Source organism: Heterodontus francisci, chromosome 42 (assembly GCF_036365525.1).
Source record: "Heterodontus francisci isolate sHetFra1 chromosome 42, sHetFra1.hap1, whole genome shotgun sequence".
Classification (NCBI taxonomy): Eukaryota; Metazoa; Chordata; class Chondrichthyes; order Heterodontiformes; family Heterodontidae; genus Heterodontus; species Heterodontus francisci.
Window position 1 is genome coordinate 25,127,190 of NC_090412.1, and position 26,160 is coordinate 25,153,349.

Genomic DNA, 26,160 nt, shown 5'->3' on the forward strand with positions numbered 1-26,160 from the left:
ATATATTCCTTGCAAATGCAGACTAGAATGCTTACGCTTTACTGAAATTGTCATGGCATTTTGTGCTGTGGTCCACATTTCTCAGTGCAGCCCTATAGCTCCCAAGCACTGAATCACTGAGGAAAAGTTTGTGATTTTACTGCAATGAGCTGTCTTAAATAGTAACACAAATCACGCATGGGCTTTATAACATGGGGTGATGGTGATAACAGCAAAAATCTCTGGCGATCCAGTGCTTTAATGCATCAGAAATGGAGGACTGGATGGTCCAATGAATCAGACAAGGCCTTTCACTTGTAGCATCTGGATTGAACTGGATCAGACTGGTGACTGTACGTGTCCTACAGGCAATGATTTAGGACAGTCTCAATCCAGTTCAAGTCCAACCTTTACTTTGGCATTGAATTGTTCAATTTAGCTAATCTATTTGGGAACATAAGGTGCTTTATTTTTCCCAATATAGACTGGGATAGTAATAGTGTAAGTGGCAAAGAGGGGAAGAGTTTTTGAAGTGGGATCAGGAGAACTTTCTTCATCAGTATGTTTCCAGCCTAACAAGGAAGGCAGCATTGCTGGATCTGGTTCTACAGAATGAGACGGGTCAAGTGGATCAAGTGTAAGTAGGGGAACATTTACGGAACAGTGATTATAGTATCATAAGGTTTAGGTTAGCTATGGAAAAGGACAAGGATCAATTGGGAATAAAAATACCTAATTGGAGGAGGCCAATTTCAGTGGGATGAGAACGGAACTGTTGCAGGTAAATTAGAATCAAAGATTAGCAGGCAAAACTGCAAAGGCTGCCTTTAAAGAGGAGGCGATTTGGGTACAGTTGAGGTACATTCCCATGAGGGAGAAAGGCAAGACAAACAAAGCCAGAGCTCTCGGGATAACGAAAGAGATAGAGAGTAAGATGAAGCAGAAAAAGAGTGTCTATGGAAGATGTCAGTTTGATAATGCAAGTGAGAACCAGGCTGAGTATAAAAACTCAGGGGGGAAGTGAAAAAGGGAATAAAAAGAGGTATTGCGAGAGTATGAGAAGAGACTGGCAACTAACATAAAAGGGAATCCGGAAGTCTTCTACAAGCATATAATAGTAAAATGGTAGTAAGAGGAGGGGTGGGGCTGATTAGAGACCAGAAGGGAATCTCCACATGTAAGCAAAGGGAATCACTAGGGTATTAAATGAGTACTTTGTATCTATCTTTACCAAGGAAGAAGACACTGCAATAGTCATAGTGAAAGAGAATGTAGTTGAGATACTGGATGGGCTAAAAAAAAAATTGATAAAGACGAGGTATTAGAAAGGCTGGCTGTACTTAAAGTTGATAAGACACTAGGACAGGATGGGATGCATCTGAGGATGCTGAGGGAAGGGTGGAAATTGCAGAGGTAGTGGCCACAATCTTTCAGTCCTCCTTAGATACAGGTGCTGGAGGACTGCAGAATTGAAAAATGTTACATCCTTGTTCAAAAAAACATGGAAGGATAAACCCAGCACCTATACTGGCCAGTCAGTTTAACCTTGGTGGTGGGAAAACATTTAGAAATGATAATCCCGGACAAAATTAACAATCACCTAGACAAGTATGGGTTAATTAAGGAATGCCAGCATGGACTTGTTACATGATTGAGTCTTTTGATAAGGTGACAGAGAGGGTTGATGCGATGTATATAGATTTTCAAAAGACGTTTGATAAAGTGTCACATAATAAGCTTGCCAGCAAAATTGAAGCCCATGGAATAAAAGAGAAAGTGGCACCATGGACATGAAGTTGACTGGATGACAGGAAACAGAGAGTAGTGGCGAGCGGTTGTTTTTCGGACTGGAGGAAGGTATACAGTGGAGTTTCCCTGGGGTCGGTACTAGGACCAATGCATTTTTAGATATATGTTAATGACCTAGACTTGGGTGTACTGAGCACAATTTCAACATTCGCGGATGACACACAACCTGGAAGTATTGTGAACTGTGAGGAGGATAGTAATAGACTTCACGAGGACATAGACATGCTGGTGGAAGAGAAGTGTGAAGTGATACATTTTGGTTGGAAAAACATGGAAAGGCTATATAAAATAAAGGGTACAATTCTAAAGAGGATGCAGGAACAGAAAGACTTGGGGTGTATGTGAACAGATAGTTGAAGGTGGCAGGGAAAAATGATTAAAAAGGCATACTGGATCCAGGGTTTTATGAATAGAGGTAGGGAGTACAAAAGGAAGGAAGTTCTGATAAATTTTTAAAGAACACTAGTACAGCCTCAACTGGTGTATTGTGTTCAGTTCTGCAGAAGGATGTGAAGGCTTTAGAGAGGGTGCAGAAAAGATTTACAAAAATGGAGCCAGGGATGAGGAACTTCAGTAATGTGGATGCATTGGAGAAGCTGGGGTTGTTCTCCTTAGAGAGGCTTGAGAGGAGATTTGATAGAGGTGTTCAAAATCATGAGGTCTTAGACAAAGTAGTTAGAGAGAAACATTTCCCATTGGCAGAGGGTTGAAAAACAAAGGACACTGATTTAAGACAATTAGCAAAAGAACCAATGGCGACATAAGAAAAATCTTTTTTTCTGCAGTAAGTGGTTAGGATCTGGAATGAACTCCCTGAGAGTGTGGTGGAGGAAGATTCAATTGTGGCTTTGAAGAAAAAGATTTGCAAGGCTACAGGGAAAGGGTAGGAAAATGGGACTAGCTGAGTTGCTCTTGCAGAGAGTTGGCAAGGACAAGAAGAGGCGTATGGCCTTCTTCTGTGCGGTAAACATTCTTTGATTCTATGTTTCAAGACTAGGATGTTACACTAAATCCTTAATTTAACACTAATATGCCAATCTCACTCGATAGCATTTAATGTGGAAAATGGAAAAATATGATACTTTGAAATAAATATGCTTTTCTACAATTTACATTTAAATAATTATATGCCAATCATCTGAATGCCTACATTGTTTACAGATTATTTACAGATTATACCTCATTCCCAGCTATACATTCTCTATATATAAATTATCTAGACCCTTTGTATCCATTATTCAGCAGCCCACTTGATCAGCACCCCCTTCCACTACCTCAAACATTCATTCCCTCCACCACTGGTGCACAGTGGTAGCAGTGTATACACACCTACAAGACATAATGCAGAAACTCACCATGCCTCCTGCAACAGTACTTTCCAAACCCACGGCCTCTATTACCTAGAAGGACAAGGGCAGCAGACACCACTATTTGCAAGTTCCTCTCCAAGCCACACACCATCCTGACTTGGAAATATATTGCCATTCCTTCACTGTTGTTAGGTTAAAAATCTAACAACACTGTGGGTGTATCTACACCACATGGACTGCAGCAGTTCAAGAAAGTGGCTCACCATCACATTCTCAAGGGCAATTAGGGATGCACAACAAATGCTGGCCTTGCCAGAGATGCTCACATCCTATGAATGAATTTTTAAAAAACACCATTTGAATATATTACAGCCTGTATCTCAGACCCAGGTATTCGGTAGGATTATTTCTATGATTATTTCTTCTATCAGGGTAACTGTATTTGAAGAGAGTGCAGGATGGAGATAGGGCTCCAACATTGTAGCCCAAATTCTCCAACGCATGGTCCACATAGGAGCAGAATTTACAAAATCAATCCATTTATGTAAATCAGCTTATCCTCCATGATTTGATTCTGGCTTGTAACCAGTAGCCAGGTGTCTGCTATTCTATATGTAATCGATGTGAACCTCTGGATTAGATTCCAGTTTGTATCTCGCCCTCAGGTCACCATTACTCAATATATAAACAATCTAGGCCCTATGAATTCATTATGGCCTGTAGATCAGCTATTTTGCTCCTCAAAAGAGCAAGCGCAAACTCAATGGGATGAATGTCAGCCTTCTATGATTCTATTCTATGATTCAGTATTCTTACAGATGAGAAGTTACACCAAGACCCTATCTGTCTGCTCAAGTGGGTGCAAAAAGTCCTTTGGAACTATTCAAAGCAGAACAAAGAGTTCTTCCTGTGTCCTGAACAACATTCCCTTTCAACCAACACATGCCAAAAATACATTATCTGGTCATTCATTCACTGACGGTTAGTGGAATCTTGCTGTGCGCAAATTGCTGCCACATTCACCTACAAAACGATAGTGGCTGCACTTTAAAAATAATTTATTGGTTGTAAAGCACTTTGGGACATCACAAAAGTGTGAAAGTTGTTGAATATATATATATATATATATAAGTTCTTTACTTATTTTGTGTTCTATTTATTATCCATCTGGGCTTTCTCCATTTTTACTGGAATTCACCAATTATTTCATTCTCAGGGATCCATTATTATTGTGTATTCATGTTATGCTGGTGCTAAACTTTGGAGTGCTAGAGGCACAAATACTGAACCAGTGGCTCCATACCAATTTACCCTTTTCATAGTCAATTGCCCATTCCTGCTATATTTCCTTCCCATTCATCACTAACTTACATGTAAATTCTTACAGAACAAAAGGTGAACTAATGTACCAACATTGGTACACTATATTGAAAAGAGCACAATTTCTCATTAAAAATATCAAATAAAAATTAACTTGGAGGAAAACAGGTTTCATACAACATGTTCTGTTTAACTGAAACTCAGTATCAGTGGCTGTTTAATCATTTAAGGTAAAACATGCAGTTACGTAGGTTCAGAAATTAATTCCTGTGAGATGACTGGTCAGGTGTCTAGCTCCTAGCTCATCCTGTTCTCCCCCACAAAATATTCAGTGAGAAACGTTGGATGTATCACTGCACATAATGCAATGATTTATGCTATGAAACTGCTTTTTAAATATTATTTTAGGTTATTACTCACTGTAGAAAATACAATGCTTGTGCTACAAAACTGTACATGCCTGTATAACAATGTAACATCATTGAGAATTGTTTGACAGAACCTGGAATTTAGATAGCTCCACCAGAACCTGAGAGACATGTCCAAAAACAATGAGGTTTAGTCTAGTTTTACCTGGAGCCAGAGTTGTGCACCCCACTGTGATATTGTCACCCCTGTACCAGGCCTCAACATCACATGACCCACCACAGGAAGTGCTATCTTGTCATCTGTACGTTGCACTTTTTTTTACTCAGAATTATTCAAAACATTAAACCGACTGAAGATCAATAACGAGGTCAAATAAGAGTATATCAGGATTTCAAAACTAAGGAAGGTTTTGAAAGGATCAGTAGTGAGTTTCACTGGTAAATTAGTAACAAGGGGGCAGAGATTGTAAATTATCAGTTGCAGTTTTTTTTTCGACACAGAGGTGTATGAGAATGTGGAATACTTTACCACAAGTGGCTATTGATAGAATTGGGTAGGCAACTGAAAAGGGAGAAATGGCACAGAGTGTGATTAGAGACGCTATGTTCAATTAAAGTTCAGGCAGAGACACAGTGGTCTCCATCTGGACGGTATTTGTTCGGATTGGGAGCTTTCTGTGCTTCACCTACTTTTGTGGTTTTAAGTTTAGAATCGTGTGCCAGTATCTGGCCCCAGCAGGTTCCCGCCGATTATAAATGGTCTCTAAACCACATGAAATACAGAAGTGTCTTTTTAAAGCTGTAGAAGTTAATGATGAAAGTTTGGAACCACAATCCTATTAGGGAAAGGGAGCTCCCATTGAAATTAACGACGCGGCAGAATACAAAAATTCAAAGAGGAGGTTGTAAAACCTACATGCAGGAACATTAACAGTCCCAATAACTTATAAAACATAAGTAATCTTATAGTAATAAAACATGAACGCAATGAAATTCAACATAAAAAGAGCTTATTGCAGCCATATATTTCATCACCGCGTACGGGACTACTTTGGACTATTTTTTCACACTGCGGGATCCCGCGGTGAACGGAGCTCTCAGGTGCTGTTCGGTTGATTGAAGTTAAACCTTGTTGCTATTGTCAATCTCTGAATTTCTAAAAGTAAAAAGAGCATAAATATACACCAAAATACAGTCCACTGCACTTTAAACTGCAAACATTCTATATCATTGGCAAACTCTGCGTTTGATAAGATGTTGAACAGATTCCATTGAATATAAATCACTGACGGGTTTTCAAAGATACACAGATTTCATGACTATCTAACGCCATCCTTTGCAAACTATGATTAATAAGGCAAATTTATAAATAATTTGAAGTGATCTTTGTTTTTAGAACAATGACTATTGTGATGAATGCATGTGCCTTGTAGATAGATGACTGTTAAATCGGTTTAATTGTTGTTCTAACAGAATTATGAAAGTTTAAAAAAGCTGGAAAATATCTGAAATTATACAAACAGCAGATGAATATAACCAAATATCATGTGTTATAAAAGTTTTCATTGTCTGTACTGAACAGATTAATATTTTCGGCTTAAATATCTTATTGCATCTAATTTATAGTATATATATATGTCTGTGCGCATGTGAAAAAATATACCCGAATGGTCATTACTAACAGAAATGTTAATTAATATTATTATCACTTTTGCGTTTGCAACTCATACAGGTTTGATGTAAGCAGCGCTTATCTCCATTTCTTTTGTTACTGCTGTGCACATTCATTTAAATGGAACTGCCACAGAGCTGCTTTGTTGAGCCGTTTTCTACTGTAACACAGGCTACATGCGTGACATCTTCCGTTCTGGACCATAAAAACTGCAGTAATCTACAATGTGTTGCATGCTTAAATAGCTGAGTGGCATTTTTGCTGCTAATATTTCATGTCAGGCAGAATTTCAGTACAGTAACATGAAATCAATGACCTAGGCAGGACAATCTAATTAGCAAGCATCCGAGATCCGCCGTGAAATCCACATACACACACACACACCAGGATTATTGAATTCAACATGTGAAAACTTCAATTCTCATTTAAGTGCGAACGATTACGACAAGACGGCTAAACCACCCCCTCGATATCAACACATTACCTCACTGATAAACTTGTAAATTAATAGAAATCACTTAGACTCGAAAAGTTGCCATTACGATTTTTGTTTGCAAAAGGGAAACTGGCCACTTACCATCAAATAATGAGCGCCTTAGCTAAAATGGAATAGCTGGCTAGAAGGGAGTTGGGAATTGTTTTTAAGGAGGAATTATGTATTAATTTTGAAAAATATTGGAAGGCAAAGAAGTAAGTTCGTTGTGGACAATATTTTGCAGTTTAGAATGTGTTGCGCAGACTAATTTCTAAAGTGCTAGGAAACTCGGATACAAAATGATTCGTAACCTACAAATGAAACGGGAGCGAGATTGTGGAAAAATGAGATGCTTCCTGTAAATGAAACTTTGCCGGAACTTCTAACAGTAATATTGTCACCGTTATAAGGGGAGTCATGTCCTCATTTTATTTTTCTCTCCATATACAAGCGGTAAATTAAAGCATGAAATTTAACTGTGCCAAGTATTCTGGCTCTGCAACAGAGTAACAAAAGGAATATGGTTTTTAATCTCTTGATGTCACGTGGACACTGCGCGATAAAATCATTTAATTTTCCAGATTCCGTTAAACGAGTTCATGTGTTGAAATCTGATGGATGAGACACTGTGAAGATCCATCTTCATAGTAAAGGTGAACGCAGCTGTCCTCTCCAAACTAGACGGGGAACCAACACCAAAAAATATATCTAAATGCCAGTCACAACTCTCAGTCTCTCCCGCATTTTGTTCCCTGGATAACGCGCAGTGATAGTGAGAACAACTGAACAATCTGGGAAGTTCTCAAACACCATTCGGTTTAGTACAAAATCAACGATGATTTTTAATGAACACAATTCAATTGGTTCCATTGCGTCCTGTAATTCTCCATATTTTATGTGGGCTACGATTTGTCCCTGTTAATGTAAACAGTCACACTCTTTCTGTGGGTTTCATTCATTTAACCAAGTCCAGCTGGGCTGCCCCACAATGTATGTCATGTTCTAATTGGGTATGAAATGTGGAGCTGTGATGCAATCTCTCTGAATAGTTTGAAGCTTTGCAAGGTGTGTTCAGTTCATACACAAATCGATCTGTCCTAGACCACTCTTTCTGGAGGTTCAAACAAGAAAAATAGAACAAAAAATGCTGGAAAAAAATTATTTTCTTTTTGCACAGGGCAAGCTATATACTCTAAGACACTAGCTCTAACATTCAAGCCTTATGAACTTTCTATCTCAGTGATTATATGCATATTAGAATATCTACTATATATATGATATTCTTATATATATATTAGATATATACATTAGATATTATAATATATATATACACATTCCGTAGTATGATACAAAACTGTTAATAACCGGCTGGAATTGCATTCTCTATGCAATGAATACATTAGTTATGCTCGCATTTTGTCCTTAAAAGAACTATGAAGAGGAACTCGAAATTAGGAAGGGCCCTGCCGTCAATTACTGGAGGGACAGGGCTGTTTTTGCCCACATACCTACATAATAAATGAATAAGGATATCCATGTGTTTATAACTAATTGTCACAATGTTTGGGATATTTTAACTGTTCTATACTGATTACTAAACTCCTCTTTTCATGACTTTCTTGTGAACGAATTACAGAAAAACGTTGCGCGTCCAATTAATTTCTTTCTCGGGAAGTTAAGCATTTTTTTTTTCAACACCTCTTTCTAGTCACCTCGCCGAGTTTTATTGAAAAGCAATGTTGGAAGAGGGGCGAAATCTCCAGCGCTCACGGTCTGATTGCTTCTTAGAAACACACATCAGAGGAGCACTTAAATGGCGAGTTTTTTTTCTCTCCCTAAAACTATCCCGAGGTGTACGCTTACAAATCTCAGCTAACCACCCGTATGACTGGCAAGCACTCACAAGAGAATGGAAGTGCCGCATCGAAGATTGGATTCTCTCCCCGTGTCAGTAAACTTAAATCAGTAACTCTTTACTAAATTGGAATGTTTACGCTGTGAGGAGACCCACAGTGAAAGGCTGAGGGCAAATAAAGAAAAAGAATAACTGGTGGGAAATAGAAAATGGGAAGTCCTACAATGAAGGGACAAGGAATGAGCCGGGCTAAACCCGGCCAGTGCCCACATCCTGTGTGCAAATGTGTTCTGCAGGTTCTCTCCCTCTGTTCCAGTTCTTACTGTTTGACGCCTCTTCAGTTTTTCCCGTGCTGACCAATATCAGCAGGTGCCCCAGTCTGAAAACCTGTGTGTTTGTTTGGAGCTCTCTCTCTCTGCCCTGCAGCGCCACGTTATAAGGGACCAGGTGAAGCCGGGCAGAACTAAGTTAGCCTGGTGCAATGCAAGCGCGAGTTAATGAACTAGAAACTCAAGGAACGCGTCACTCTCACAGAGTTGAGCTTCAAAGTCCACAGTCATTTTGGGAGTCGGTCGCGGTGTCATGGAGACGGGACCTGAGCGTCTCTCCTGCCGTGTGTTGGTCAATATATCAGGGCTGCACTGTCTCTGCGACACCGTTCACTCAGATCTTCTGTACAGAGGGACCTGGAATAGAACCAAACAATATTATAAAGCTTTACAGAAACTTGAACCCTCGCCTCGCTTTACTTTATTATGCTGCCCCTTCTGGTCTCAAATCGGAATAACATATAGCAATCTCCATCATCACTTTAGATATGAAACTGTTTTGCATTATTTTACAAGAAGATATTAAATAATTCATATACTGGATCAAATAGATTTTTAAAAATTACATAGAGGAAACGTGTAATAGAAATTGTTACAGTAAAAGTCACATTAATATTTTGAATTTCAATAAACTAGTCTTTTCATAAATTATTTTAGAAATAGTGCTAGTATTTGAAGTATAGCTATATGTTATTAAAATATAATCCAGAAGTATTTAATGCTGGGTAAACTACACTTTCAGACAGAAACAACAAGGGGATTTTATGTATCGCCTTTTTCCCGTACATTTTATATACCCGCGCCTCTCAGCAAGAAAGGTTGATTATACTGAGCAAGTTTCATGCCTAAAACTCTGCACAGTTGAATTAAATCTACCACGTTGGAAATGTTTCTGAAATCAGGCTTTCCCGTGTGACAATAATCCCTGATTAAATTGCAGATCAGATGCAAATATTTCGTTAATAATTTGTTGATATCCTGCGGGCTGCAACATTTCTTCATCAGCGGGTCCACATCTACAGCGTTAAGGTAAAGGGGAAAAAGTCATTTTCAGATTGTCATCTCTTATTAAAACTATACCTGATTTACACACAACATATAAACACACACTCATACAAACTTACACACAGAAGGTAGAGGGATGGATCTGCTAATATTTAGAGTATAAGCTGACATATTAAATACACACTTTACTTCTTTTACGATGCATACTTCATAGATGAGATTTCATAAATTTTCTACCAAATAAGTTTATCACCAGATGCTATTTGGTGCTAAGGTTTTTAAAATCAAAATGAAATGGTAATCTATATTTGTCTATTCATAGATACACATTCATATATGTTTTATATAGTTATTGTACGTTTATGTGCCCGTGTGTGTTGAACCCTCTGTATATTCCCGATTTGATTTTCCAATGTTATATTATAAAAGTAGTCATTAAATGCAATTCCCGCATTGGGAAGTCTGTACATTGTAGACCACTATCCCGAACTCTCCAGAAGCTAAAATATTTCACTCTGCCCGATTTGTTCGGGTTTATAAACGGCGGGGATCTGTGACAAATTCTGATTTTAAGAGCCCATAATTTATACTTAATCTGCGAAGTTAGGAAGAAAGCTTGAACAACTTTTAACGAAGTTAATATTTACAGCAATAATAACTTGTCGGTCTTCCATCTTGTTACTTTTCTTGCACGCAATTTTTATTCATCGCAGACCCGATCTTCAAACAGTAATTACGCCAACCAGTGGGGCCCACAAGCAATTATTTGAACTAGGGGTTGAAATAAGTGAGTGTTCTCAAGAAGGAAAAGAACACAAGTCACTCAGCGCTGTTTTCTGAAACAACAAACGACGTTTATATTAATAGCAGTCGTTTTCATCAATGTTCTATGCAACTTCCTGGATCTGCAATTTACTTCCTATTATGTGGTATAGATTTATGAACAAAAATCAAATTTCTCACAAGTGCATAAATAGTTGAGTTGGGAGAGTTTGTTGAATGGGCCTGCGGTGTGATTCCGCTTAGTTTGCTCAGTGTTTTGCCCCACACTTTAGATTCAGAAACCACCGTGAACCCGCTCCCCACTCTGAACTGCACGGTGGCGATTTTAGTCACAATCTTTCTCTTCGGCAGAGCACATATCCATAATGTCCACACGGGAAGTAAACCTACCGGCTGAGCTTAAACAAGCTGAACCAAAATACGAAAATTGAATATAAACGGCGTCTGAACTTGTATTGTCATCCTGGATTGAACTGTGTCTTTTGTTGTATGTTTATCAGGGGAACGGACATTCACTGTTGGAAAATATTAACTGACCTTTCCGAAATTATTTAGAATTATTTCTAGATTTTTAAATTCCTTTTTTTGCCTTTTTTCCGCTTTCCCAACCCGCTCTTATCTTATTTCCTTTTTGTATCTATTTAATGTGCGGTTCATTTATCGTTTTTGACACCGTGCTGGCTATTTGTCTTGTGTGGATAACTTTGCCCAGAAAGGAAGGTCGCTTCTGGACTTTAACCCTTCGAATTGAAATTCGTTTTCACTATACACAGGCACGCAAGGAAGAACGATAGCGATTCCAATCATATCTCGGCGAATATAGTAAGAAAGGACTGGGACTAATGTTCAGAGTGGCGGTAACTCAGCACTATCAGCAATTGCTTAATGCGCAAGAAAGTCAAGTTGACAAAAGACGGAAAGCCTGGTTGTTCCTCCTACCCATTCTGTGGAGCAGCTGACCAACGCACTTCCAACTCTTGCTCGAACCCTCACACCAACCATAACTTCTACCAGGACAACACCAACCCCGACCCAACTCCAACCCAATTACAACTCCCTACCCCAACTTAAACCCAACCCAACCTCCAGCGCTAACTCCAACTCAACCTCCAACCCAAACTGAAACCCAACCCAAACTCCAACCCACGCTCCAATCCTAAATCCAAGACAATCTCAACTGGCTACCTAACACCGACCCCAACCCCAACCCAATCCCAACCCAAACTCCAACCGAAACTCCCACCCAACCCACACTCCCAATCCCAACCCAATCTCCAACCCACAGTTCAAACTAATCCCAACTCCAACTCCAACCTCAACACCCGACCCCAACTTCAATTACATTTCCACTTTAACCCCAATCTTAACCCTAACTCTAACTCAAGCTCTCGCAGCAAAATGTGGCCCGGAATGAATTTTAACAACAGACTGGCGGGATTTTGTTATTCAAACTTCGCAACTGATATCGATCGACTAGCACAAAGCAATCATTTCATTTTGTTTCATCTCCTTTTTCCTGGAAAATCAATGAAACCCTTTTTCTTTTTGGCGTTAATATTTAAATAAACATGTCTCAATCGTTTCCGTTTATTAATGCATTTGTTACTGGGTTAACCATTCGGGACTTGCAGCGCGCTCTGGGTGGGTGCCTGTGGGCGGGTTACGGTATCTGGAAGGTGTGTGTGTGGCAGGAACATGCCGCAAACCGCCCTCCGCTTTAAAGGCAGCTTGACTGCAAAAGACAGCCAATCAGCATCTTTGTCTTATCAAAGTAACTGCGGCTGTGTCGGGTTCCACATTGCGAGTAGGCTGAGGTTTGTGTATTCCCCACCCCCAACACCAACGACACCACCCCCTCAGCCCCTCTCCCCCCCGCATCCTTAACTTTCAGGAAGTTGTTAAACAGGCTGACCACCAGCGGACTTCTAAAGTGCAAATCTCAGAATCTCATTGTAATAGGAAGAGCGGAATAATTACTGTATAATCACCTCTTTCTTACCTTTCCTTTTGTTACCTGGGTCAGAGGCTGACTGGAAATCGGATAGTTTTGTCAAAATCCTCTTTGCTTAATCGATCTTACTTTACAGTTAAGAAGCGGGAGGGCCATATTTTCTGCCACTAATATTCTACAAGTAAATCGCTCCACTTTGTATTTGCTGTCTTTTTTTTCTCGATCAGTTCACAGCTCAGTCGAGTGGGTGTATTTACCCCACTGTTTAGATTCGGTTGGTTGTGTATGAGGCGAAAGATTAGGGGAAAACCAGAAAAGCCACACAGGGCTTTGGGTAAAGTGGGTGGGGGGAATAGCAGAAGCAAAACTAATAGAGCAACGGAAACAAACAGCAACATCGGGGGAAAGAGGTACACCGCGAGCCAGGGAGAAAGTTCAGGAGCCCGGGAAGATTTACTGGGGTACATGGAGAAACAGACCATTAAGCAAAGCTCTGCATGGCTCAGAGAACAGGGCGATCAGGTAGGCTCACCCATCATGTCAGTCTGTTTATTTGAACTGGGCCAAAGAGGTGTGATTGCTTCTGTGTTTCTCTCTCTCTCTCTCTTTCAGTCTGTAATAAGCTCGAGGGTTGATTTTTTTTTCGCAAAAGAGTTGAGAGTTGGAGTTTGCAGTGAGGGGCAGCCGGGGACCAGTGCTCGCCCTGCTATCAGCACGCTGCCTCCTGGCACATTTTTAACATCACAACAGCCCGGAGCCGAGTGCCCAGGTGCCAGTCCCACTCCTTGTCCAGCTCATTCACACCTGCATCAGGGCACAGCTATCGGGCGCACGGCTGATGTGACCTGACGCGGTTTTGCGACTAATTATAAAATTATACCTGTTTTCCTCACTTCAAAGGGTAGATGCTTGACAGCTCTGTTTCTGACCCTTTGTAGATTGTGTTAGAATGTTCTTATTAAGGGTGAATGCGGTACAGTATAACTGTATAACACTGATTTTTATCACGGTTCTATTCCACACTTTACTCTTCAGTTAGTTTAGATTTGGCCTATTATTTTTATTGTGATCGTCCGTTTCCTAGTGCTATAGACGTTTTATTTAGACTTCACAAATCCAACCTGTGATGCCTTTTAAATTATCACCTTTAAATTTCATCACTTTAATTATTTCGTCTACCATCCGTGCACATCAAGGGTTTTGTTTTTACATTCGAACAGATTCTGAACGCGCGTTGATTTCAAATTTCTCTGGATTTCTGAGATCATTTCATTTTATCAATAGACTTTTGTTGGACTGTTTGGTCGATCGTTTTGTGACACTCCCTCCTTCTATTCGACTTATTTATTGAGAAACAAAACAAGCCATCAAAATGTTCCAATTTCCCCCCTCTCGTGTTTCTGTGAAGTTGAGTTAAAAAGGTGGTCACGAATTAAACTGACGGCCGTTGTCAGACCCCTGACAACAGACGCTCCATCTCAGGGTATTAAAAACAAGACTGGAGGAAGAAATATTGAGGTCCTTCCGTGGTGGGAATTTGACAAACACCAAGATAGTGGCGGGTCGATGGCGGGTCCTTCTTAAAGTCAAATTAGGAGCCCCATACAGAACCGCTGTAATGATCTAATTAATTATGACAAAATTAAAAAAAACAAGTAAAAAATCAATCTCCGATCGTGTCGAGTGTACAATTAAATTGATTGTCCATCTGGCTTCGTTCTACATCCGTTATGAATATGCAATCTGTACTGTCGCCAAAGCTGGAACCCCCAGGATTAATCTTAAAACCATCATTTGCAATTGAATAATTGTGATTTAGTTTGCGCGATTTGTTTCATTTTTTAAGTCCAGGGATGACGAAACAAAATTATATTTTTTTAAAATCCCCTTTCACTGAAAGAGCGGCAGTTGTGAAGGTAAAAGTTTTGTGAATGAGCTTTATTTTCAAAGCGCGGTGGTGGAGCTTTAAACTGGATCGATATTGCAAGCGCTTGGTTTTCCCGTCTGTTACGCTTTCCTTGCTGAGGCTATTCTGCCGGAAAGAGAGGCCACTCGAGGTGGGGATTCCTGCAAATCCTAACTCCACTTTGCACCCACTGCCCCTGTGAGTCCCGCACATCAGGAAAGGGGAGTTAAAAAGTGAAAACATTGGGTGCACCATTTATTTTTTGAAAAACTCTTGAATATGTGTTTGTGTGAGACAGTAGCACAGGTGCAGATTACTGGATTAAACTGCCACATCATAAAAAATATACACAATATATTTGTGATATTTTAGGAGATACAGAATATTGCAGACTGTGTACACAAACTGGATATTGAACACCCATAATTAGTTACATTTATAAAAATACATTGCAATTCAATTCCCGTTTGCCAGCAGATCCTACGTTTAATTTCGGTAACATTATGGGGCAATAAAACATTCTTAATTCATTTCATCCCCACCACCCCCCCCCCCCCCCCCCCCGAGTGGTGTGGACCAGAATCTATAAAACGCCAAACTTTTTCTCAATTCACATTTTTTTTCTTGAAGGAACAAACTCATAATTTGAAATATATATATTGCTACTTTTTTTAAAAAATGCTGCGTTTCAGTGAAGCAAGCCCGGACGAGTTGATGTTACGTGACGCTAATTAATTTTAAATAAATACGAAATCACAGCTGTGTAGCCATTATTTTCAATGGTGAGTAACTCGGAATCTTGATTTCTCGCTGCTCTGTGTGTGTAACACACAGCGTTAAACAACAGAGCAGAGAAATCAGAGCGCTCTGTAACTGCACTATGTATATTGTGGGAATGAATATTTTAAATGCAGGGGCGCATCCTCTCTTGGCTCCTGGCGCCCAGGCGGGCAAGAATTGCCACCATCTCTTTATTCGAAGGACCAGATAACAATTATTTTGATTAAAAGCTAACGAATAGATTGGAATCATTCTCAGCTACGGCTTCCCTTTCGACTCCTCGCCTCGCTTAGAACCCCAAATAAATAAATAATTCCCACCCAGCCCCGTCCTTTTGCCTCCACGCGGTCTTTCTGATATGATATAATAATTGACACGATGATTGATCTATCGATAGGAGTGATTGATTGACAAGCTGCAGATAGAAACAGCGTTTGTCCCTTTAGTTTGCTCTCCTTGGTACCTGAGATAACTTTTTAGGAGGTAAAAAGAGTGCTTACTGGCAGCCTCTTTTTCCATTTGTTCCACACCAAAAAAAAACTTCATATGCCATCTTCATCCCTACTAGCGGATTCAATGAACAATCCGAGGTGCTGACAAATAAATTCATCTTATTCTGAAATTTCACATATATATATTCTTTAATGAATCACTTCTACTTTACCGTGCGCCGCCTGTTAAATACTGGTGTTAAGTAAACACGAACTTACAGAAAACGTTCATTTTAATGGTTAAGCGTCGCGTCAATATATCGAATTACACAATGCAATGTTATTTTTTTTTTAACTGCAGCAAGATGGTTAAGAGGTTATGTAGTAAAACTCACACCCACTGGCACCAGGTCCTATAGATGCATAAGCACCTCGATCGCTAAAGTTGCCTCCGACACTGGGAGCTGAGCTGAGCTGAGATAGAGAGCTGCAGTCTGAGTTTGCACTCACTAACCGTGCACCTGGCTGGAAAGGGCAGGCGGAAAAGCTCAGCGTCGGCCCGTTTCGCACAGGCTGGGCGGGGAGCTCTCCAGCCCCGATCTCCGAATGGGGTCTCCTGGCCCCAACCAGCCACCAGGAACCGTTAGCAGCTGATGCTAAAGACGAATGGATTTCTGTCACTCGCTCAAACGGCTTTTAATTAGGCGTCAACTCTTTTTTGGGGGGATCTAATCTCTACAATCACCAATTCCCAAATTACATTTTTCCACCAATTATCTGCTAACCAAAACAGTACTCCCGGAGTTAGCAGGGAAAAAAAATCTTCCCAAAGCCAAACACACTCTATAAATCCAGAAATGGTTTATATTTGTCCCAAATGAATGACTTGTCCCTTCCATATCTGTTAAACAGCAGTTAGGACAATGTAATTTGAATCAGTGGCGTATTACTGAAAGCCTTTATATGTGTAATGCAGGTGTTAAATATAATTGAGCAAGGCCCAGAAAGGATAGTTTAAAACTCTTAATCGCATCTTTTTTTTATGTGTTAACCCACCCCCGCCCCCTTTCTGGGTTTAATATTTATATATCCGAGGCTTGCTGATCTATCTGTAACTAACCCTGTTGGTTGACTTTGAGCTTTTAGTCACAATTATTTTCCCTTTAACTGCCTCTCTCCCAGTTCCTCACCTTTTTCTCTTATTTACACCCCCCCCCCCCTTTCAACATTGATCCAGAAAACACTGTAAAGGCATAAATCAGCAAATTCAGAAACCAAAGGTGCGCTCAGATGGTCACCCAGGAGCTAGTTTCCCCTATTCAATGCATGTCAAAGTGTATCTAACTGTGAGGGACAGGAAGACTCTGAGACGCGCGTGTGTTGTGTACATGTAGTGCACGTTTCTTCATTTGAGTGAGCATCCATATATGTCTGTAGGTTTGTGTTTATACACACACGTGTGTGAGAAAGAGTAAATGTGTTTGGTGTCTGAAGGTGTATTTATACTGAGGTCACGTTTCCTGATCGATCAATCTGTACGTGTACACACGTGTGTGTACATGGGTGTTTATATTTGTGTATGGAGACTATATTTATGTATGTGCATATGTATATGTCTGTACGTATATGTATGTTTATACTTGTGCGTGCTTGATGTCTGGTTCTTAATTTCAACCTATGCTGTGCGCACACGTGGGCTTACTAATATTTGCTCGTACATTTGTGTGTCTCTGTGTATGTGCGTATATGTGTCTGTACATGCATGTGTGCCAATATTATTATTGTATTGATTTGTGTGTGTGTCTCGCTTCAGCCCGCACAGTCTTGCTACAGGTGCCTTCAGCACGGGCGCCTTACAAAAGCCGCGACTGGCGAAGTTAACATGACTTGCGCACCTTAAACCAGGGTGCATTAGTGAATGGGCATAAACAAACCCATAAAGAAACGGAGAGACATCCATTTCCACATGGGGGAGGGGATGGTTGTTTAAGCAAATTGAAGGCAGCTAATACTTTAGAATAAAACATGCGTTACGAGGCCTTTTGTTGATATACCATAAACATTTAATAAGTCTGGGTAAGAAAGTATATTCTAAGCATGTCTCAGCGTGGGCTAAATGTTTATAAAACTCACCAAGTATGTATTTTTGTGCTTTTTTTCACTGTTCCTACATTTCGCCAAACTTCATTTAATTATCTTTCATTTTATAAAAGAGATCATTTAAATTTTGGGGGCATGGGGGTTTATCAAAGAATAATTATCCCACAAAGTTTTTTATGAGCTGCATCTAACACTAAACGCCGCAGTTATACTCACCGAGCCGCTGACTAACACGCTCTCTCCACAGATTTGAATTTGGAATGTAATTTATTTTCCCGGGCCGGCCTTATACAAGAAAAATTAAGATTCCCTGATGCAGTTTCCGAAAAGAAGTGTTAATTGTAAGGCGGCTAGAAAGTAACTCTACACGTGCGCTATTAACATTCAAAGCAGACAGATGCAAAAGAAGGGAAAATAGGCTATTACCGATGTAGCGTGACCAGATTGGATATAACATTTATTTTATCCCTGCTTCCTCTTTCTTGAACTGTGCATTGAAGCCAAGCACTGCAAGGTAAGAGGGCAATAATCTTGGGGAGGGGTCCGTGACAAGGGAGGAGGGGGGAAAAGAGGAATGAAAAAAAAAACATAAGCTGCTTTAGGCAAAATGTTCTCCGGACTGTGAAATTGCCGCTACATTTCCGATCAGAACGCCTCAACTTCTCCAAAATACGCAAATCCAGCAAGCCCAAACCTCGCCAAGGGCGCACAAACTGGCACCATGTGCCCACTTGTGTCCCGCCAGCACATCTTAATACACTCAGAATTCCGCCTGAGAACAATGACTATTTGTTAGGGATTGATTAGATTATTTCTAGGAATGTATATATAGATATATATAATATATATTAATATTAATATTATTGATTTATATATAGAGTGTGGGTTTATCTATACATACATATATATAAATATGTATTAGATAAGCTTCATCATATATTAGTTACATATATATAAAATGACGCTTACTTAATGTCATTTTTTTCTTACTGCCCTTCACTACAAGCAAAAATCACACCAAACCACCTCAAATGTGCAACTTAGACACAGCTCTGACATTGCTTCACCCCCTCCCCTCCCCCATACCCCCTCTCACTCACACACACACACACACACACACACACACAGCCTCATACTAAAGTATTCACTATTAGCTATTAACAACGCGCAGTTTGTACATACGACCCTTCCAAGTCACACCATTCCACGGGAGTTACCTATAAAATGCATTAAAGAGGGATCGGGAAAAGAAAGGCAAAAGAATGTGGCAAGTTCAAAATAATTAATCAAAAATAAACATTTGTAATTTACGAGTAACATACTTTTTGCAGCGTGAACTTCAAGTGAAAAGCATTGTTTGAGCAAACACACATATCTATATTGGAAAGTAAATTATAGATGAACACTTTCCAATTCATTTTCTCAGTGCTCTGCCCAATTCTACACAACTTTTAAACGGTCGGCACTTGTACGCTTAGTGAATTCAGATCAAAGGCAACGATACAGCCGCGGGTAATCCTGTGTGTAAACACCGAGAGGCGTCAAATCGGACCAAGTATATTTACACGTAACACGATTATTGAGTTAAACAGTGAGCGGACAAGAGGAGTCTGGATGAAGCAGATAATCAAGGGATTTGACTCTCAGAGATAGTATATAAAGTAAATTTCGGATTGACTGTGGTCATACAGGGACTGATCTACAGAATTCACACAGACCCTCTCTCTCCCCCACCCGCCGTTCTCCCCCAAAAAGTTTATTTTTCTTTAATTTCCGTTGGGCGAGACGGCGCAACTCTTTGAAGTGTAAATGAAGCGAGAGGGGCTTCCTGTGAAATAGGTTAATGAAAGACTGGAGAACGAGGGTTATCCAACCATTACACCCCAACTCCAAGACTCTTTCCACTCTTCTCAGACTGGCATCCAAAGGGCATGGCACAATTGCACCTCACATAGTAGTTTATTTTCCATCCACATTTGATCAAGCCATGTCGCGTTAAAAATTCACGTCCACTACAACACTGCCCCAAGATCCAAGTTTGGACGTCAGCCTGCATTGTATTTTGTAATTAATACTGAAAATTGTCCTGTTTGAAATCACTTCATTCCTGCCTTGGATTATTATCATACAGTCAATAATGCACGAATTAATAGTGGAATAATTCAGACTGTGTTGGTGCTCTTTTTTGACGACTAACTAACGTGGTGCTGTGTGTTACAGCAGTCACAAAAGAGCCATCGTTTTCTAAAGTTGACCTTTCCTGAACGGGGCACTAAAAATAAATAAAGGGGCTGATCTGCGGTTAATGCGTGTTGTCAAATCCCTCCCGCATAGGAGAAAGTGTTACTTCTTGTCGCGGGTGGTGCAAAGTCCTATCTTTTTTGTAACAAAGCTACCAGTTTGGAAGAATCTTCTATCACATTTGAGGTCAGCAGGTCTAACAGCGCAGTGAAAATTCTCACAACTATCCACGATTCTGAGCGAAACACAGCAAAAAGGGCTCTTTAACATGGAGTAATTGCAGCAAAAATGGCACAGAATGTTGCCACATTGAACTAATTTGTCCTTTTTTGATTCATGATATAAACCCGTGTCCCCCTTGCAACTCCGATTTGCAGCCTTCTCTTCACTGTTTAAGTGACAGTGACCATTCTCTTTGCTCCAGAGCGATTAACATTTCAAGCCTTTAATAACTCCCGCGCTATATCAAATGAATTTGCACAGATTCGCCTGGAATGTCCTGTTTAACAGGATGACAGTTCCTCCCTCGCATTTAGTGTGGTAACACACAGCAGCTAATTTCCACTGTGCATCCTGATATACCCCTCCTTCCCAGAGGGAAAAATTAGGAAGAATCTAGGAAAATGCTCAACTACGCAATTGCAACTCTGCCTTCAACACCTCTCCTTCCCATCCCGCATATATTTAATCCTGTGTTTTATTATTCTGTATTAATTACATTTTATTAAAATTGATAAAATGGGGACTTGCACTGTTTTAAAAAATACTTTAAAATGCAAGGATTAAGACTGAGTTACATGGGCTGAGTTGAATTAAAAGTGCTCTAATGTCACATTAATTTTAGTTTTAATAAAATGCGCGAGTTATTTTTTTTTGGACCTGTACAGCGTCTGGTTCGGTATTTTAAGAGAGTCACGGCCAGAAGTGCCGGCGCGTTTCAAACAGAGAAGTGAAAGCGGGAATTGTTTGCAAACTAAAATTTCTTCAACTATGGAAATGGGTTTGGGGAGCTGGAGGGAGGCGGGGTGGGGACAGAGAATTCGCGAAGAAAAGATTTCAATTACAATATGCAGCGCACGATGACAGAAAATCGTTTGAAAACAAGCAGCTTGATGACAGATTAAATGATTTGTCACCAAGAAATCAGACGATTGATTCCATTCCAAGAAGAGTCGCAATAGTAAATAGTAAAATTAATACAATGTAACAGCAGTGTGGAAACAGACTTATATCCATATCGTATCAAATAATCTCTGATTGAGAAGAGATCAAAGAGAGATTTTATTCACAATTACTACCAAATTTATGCCCAGAGAGATTTACCTAAGTTCTGTTGGCCAGTGTTTCAGGGACTTTTTTTTAAAAAAAAGCTCCTATTGTGTCCCAAGAGAGTGAGGACTCAACTAAAGGAACTTCTGAACATTTCCAACTTTGAACTCACCCAAAACCCTTATCAAACTGATCTTACTTCAGAGAAGCAAAAAGCCAGCGCCACCTACAGAACATTCAGCGAGACGACACGTAACTCCCTCAAAAAAACATTAAAGAGGGGGGAAAAAAATCACCTCGCAATCACTCCAAAACGGAGGGGGGGGGGAAAAAAAATCATTTCTTTACAATAAAACAAATAGGCACCTGAAAGATTCTGTTGTGGGAACACCGCAAGTGATGAAACGAAACGCACATTAACTATCCATTTCAGAAAGCTTATAACGAGTTCTGAAAGCTATTAAGAAGGAAGGGTTTGTTACAGAGTTAACATTTAGTACCTCTGCGTGGCCAGTCCATTCACTGTGCTCTGTGGCTGTGGGAATGCTGTGGGTCAGTTAATTGATGCAGTTACACACGGATTCAGTGAAACGTTGAGAGCAAACATTAATTTAAAAAAACTTCAGGAACATTGAGTAAAGTGTGATTTCTAAATTCCACTCATGCTCTCAAAAACATATTTTTTTAAAAGTCTGTCAATCTAATTTCAGCATCTACCCATATACAAACGCAGGTCAGACAGCCCAGGTGAGCTAGCGGGGGCGGGTGAGGTGTTAAAACAGAAACACGGGTAAAACTGAATCAAATATCCAAACAACGTCGTAGGAACTGGAGGCACCATAGTTTAGCTTTGATATATATCCTTCCTTGGAAGTGGCTGATTGCAATAAAGAGTCAATCTGTTTAAAACAAACAGATGTATAGGGAGAGACTGTTCCCACGGAACTCAATTTGGAAATAGACAGGGATACACAAGCCATGTTGGAGGGGAATGCAGCAAGATAGAGTAAAGGAAATGTTCTGTACAGTTGGTCTTGACTGAGATCTGCCTACTTATTACACTTATCTGCCTCGTTCGTATCAAACGTATTATTTCCTAATTCAATTTCCCTTAATAAAATCGAAACTCAGATTCTGTATTTGGTGTGTGCGTGAGTGTGCAAGAGTGTGTGTTTGAGTGTGTGAGGGCGTATGTGTGTGTCTATGTATATGTGAGTGTGTGTGTATGTGTTTGCGACTCAAGAGTGGCAGATCACGGGACCTCCTCATTTGGGATCCAATCTGCGTTGGCGAATCACAAAGTGTTGTAATCTATTGCCTTTGTCTGACAAGTCATCCATCTTTCTAAAGGGGACTGGAGTGGCTGAAATCTGCGCAGGGTTTTAGAGTGAACCACGCAGAGCCCGGGCTGCAGTCTGCACTTCAAAACCTGCAAACCAACACCAGCAACTAACCAGAGACACGCTCATCCGCCTCCCTCTGATTCTGCACATCGGCCTGTTAACACTGGCGCAACCAAAGGCACCGTCAGCCGCATTTGAGGAGAGAGAGAGCGAGAGGAAAGGATTTGAGTGAAGGTGTAAAGAAATTTTCAGAGGACAGTGAAACTGCCAAACGACGTACCGCGCGTTCATTTCCCGTCACTGCGTGTGTGCGGCTTTTTTTTTTCCTAAACAGTCTATAAATCCGAGCCTTGCTTTCCGATCGATGCCTATTTGCTCCAAAAACATTTCAGAAAAGTGGACGGAAATGCGTCCCACCTGTCCGATTGCCGACCTCTCCCGTATCTCTCCGTGCAGAGGACTGTGAGTGAGAACAAGGGACACCAGCGCTCTTAACTTTCTTTACCGGAGTAGTTTTATTTTTCGGCTCGCCGCCACAGCTGAAAGGGGAGAAAAAGTTTTTTTTTGTTTTGTTTTCTTGTTTACAGTCAATGTTTTTTTCTGCATTAACGTACGCGTTTAATTAAAAAGACGAGACGGCGGAATCAGCCCCTTTCCTGTCTGTAGCGTTGGCACTGATGGATATACATTGCAAAGCAGACCCCTTTTCAGCTATGCACAGTGAGTAGGCAATTGATTGTATTTTTTTTCTAACGCCAGTAAAACCTACTTTAAGTAAAATATTAGATTTGCAAAGCGCAAATTAATAAATCTTTCTATTTGTAATTGCTAATATATTTTTTGCACAGAGATACACACCACTATAATACGGCGAATCTTCAAAAAGGAAGGGGAGACATACTTGTCAAAATGTCACTTAGATCTAAATATACACGCACGCATTATTTAGCTTAATTTCAGATACATCACGGCATACATTACACGAGAATTTGGAGAACCTTAAACAGGCAAAATATCCGAGAAAAAATCCGAGAAAGACAGAAATGATCAAACCTCCCATGAGTTGCTTATATTTTAAGGAGGTTGCTGAACTTTCCTCACCCTCGGCTTGATACTAAAGGGAGAACGAATGATTTACCCGCCCTCCCTATTAAACAAGCTTCTTTCAGAAATCCGCTCACTAATATTCGCCTTGTCACATTGTTATTGTCAGGAATACACAGGTAGGGCTTTTGCGGATTTTTTCTTCCTCTCGGCTTCCAACTGTTTGCATTCGCTTCTTAAAGTCGCCAACCATTTGGGATTAAATTTACAAAGAGTTCAAATTGTAATAAAATAATTTTCTCTGGGCTTTTTATTAGAGACGGATTTACCAATTGCCGCCTTATTCCACTCTCTAATTTCACCGTTAACCACGTGTAGGGCCCTATAGTATTAGGAATCTCTTAAACACCGTAAACCACAACACTGACACACTACAGTAACACACACACACACCAGTATATTTATATGTAGGCAGTTAGATGTGGAGAGGCAGATATCGCATATATTGTACCATATTTAATTACCAAAAATAACTTCTAAATCATAGTAACCGCGACAGAATGTAACATAAGACTGGAAAAAATACAAATTGATTCATATTTTATTGCTTCACAAAATGAACCGGGGTGGGTGGGGGGGTGGGGGTGGGGGGTTATATATATATATACATATATAAAGATATAAACTAACAGATATTACAGCGTAAAAGGTTTTTCAATTATTTATTCTAATCGTCCCTTGATGATGCGGCCTTCATATTATCCGTAATCTGAGATATCAAAACTGGTCTAAATTATTAATGTTGAATCTGATAGGAGTTTTGCCAGAGAGTAACTTCAAACCGCATATCGAAGGGCGGATGGTAACTGCGAACAAACAAGTATCATTAGCAAATATTTCCCCGGGCTTCCAGTATAATTTCATTGGATAGATTGGCAAATGTTTTAACTCGTTTTTTTTTAAATAAAACAATTGCAACCAAAATTAAATGCTTTTAGGAGACTGAGAAAGATTGGGAGAGAGTTTCAAAAATCTGTTCAAGATACTCTTTCAAAAATCCATATTTATAATCTTTCGACATGGGTCGATTTGAGGGCAATTGAGAGTTTGGCGAAGTCGTCTCGCATCAATAAGTTACTGTTTGAAGTGGAGGAATTGTGATCTGCCGAAATGCCACGGTCACTCCTACACAAACACAAATAACAAACTTCCAAATCACCTCGAACAAGATGAAGACAATCGTGCGCTCACGTGTAAAATCCTCGTCGTTCTCGTGTCAGAGAATAACACGGTCTTGTAAATATACCGTTTGATGTAATTCTTCCCGTTTGTTATTAAGCACCCATATCCACCATAAATAATTTTCAATTTTGTATCAAACTTATAACACACAAGGAGCGGCCACATGAAATGTATACATAAGGATTTAAATGTAAACACTCAGTACGCTTAGTTAACTGGGTGTTCAGCATATGCGTCCCTTAAACTGATGGCAACGTATGTGTTCTGTTCATTAACACCAATATAGTCATTCTTTAAGTCAAACAGAAAGATATTCTCACTGAAATTGTCTACATTTTTTTTTTGTTGCCTTTTGAGTCTTTCCGCTCGCTGAAATTGCTAATTCTCCTTCAGAGAAAGGCAATAGGAGAATGCTTAACCCGTATACCCCCCCCAGTAAAGGAGACACACACACAATAGGATAAGCACAGGATACCGAGACAGGGGAATTTTCAGCGGACTCTATGAAGCCCTGCAGCGAGGGAATCCTGCACAGTTGCAACTCACTGCTTTATACACTCTTTCCGTACAAATACCAGCGTGCCGTTTAACAAACAGATCATCTTACCAGTCCGTCAAACACACTCATACACACACACACACTAAACAATTAACACCCGTTCGAAAATAGAAATGGAACCTAATTCAAAGTGTTAAGCAGTTTTTTAAAAAAGTCATATTCCCATTTTTCAAAGTATGTTGAATATTTCTGCTAGTTAAATCTGCCACGTTGTAATAGATAATATTAATTTAGTCGAATGGCAACTGGCATCAGATTTTATTGTATCAATATATGTGCTTCATTTTTCTTAAAAGACAGAATAAATCGATAAATGGAAATGTAGTTTTAAAAGACGGCATTTCATGTGCCTTTGCATTAATTTAATGTGTGAAATTAATGTTGTTAAA

The 26,160-nt window shown here is 39.9% G+C and overlaps 1 protein-coding gene and 1 long non-coding RNA gene across 15 annotated transcripts in view; one reads left to right on the top strand and one right to left on the bottom strand.

The window, feature by feature from the left end:
• Window positions 1-4,601: 4,601 nt before the first annotated feature.
• Window positions 4,602-16,966, bottom strand: LOC137355283 (uncharacterized). Of its 4 annotated transcripts, none has more exons than XR_010970900.1 (3): window positions 16,369-16,918; window positions 9,321-9,474; window positions 4,602-5,942 (listed from the first exon to the last, which is right to left on the bottom strand). It is a non-coding gene; the product is annotated as an uncharacterized lncRNA (long non-coding RNA). The 4 variants fall into 4 exon arrangements; XR_010970901.1 differs by lacking the exon at window positions 4,602-5,942 and adding an exon at window positions 5,956-8,044 and having other exon boundaries at window positions 9,112-9,474; window positions 16,369-16,940; XR_010970899.1 differs by lacking the exon at window positions 4,602-5,942 and adding an exon at window positions 5,956-8,044 and having other exon boundaries at window positions 16,369-16,916.
• The window catches only part of LOC137355281 (paired box protein Pax-2-like), a 323,399-nt gene continuing 310,092 nt past the window's right edge, over window positions 12,854-26,160 (top strand). For 4 of the 11 annotated variants that reach the window (XM_068020231.1, XM_068020233.1, XM_068020232.1 and 1 more), the window contains exon 1: window positions 22,934-23,646. In XM_068020231.1, coding sequence (XP_067876332.1) covers window positions 23,604-23,646 — 43 coding nt within the window. In that variant the 5' untranslated portion in view covers window positions 22,934-23,603. Of the gene's footprint in view, window positions 13,379-22,933; window positions 23,647-26,160 lie in introns of those variants that run through there. The other 7 variants (XM_068020224.1, XM_068020226.1, XM_068020227.1 and 4 more) reach the window with 7 other exon arrangements.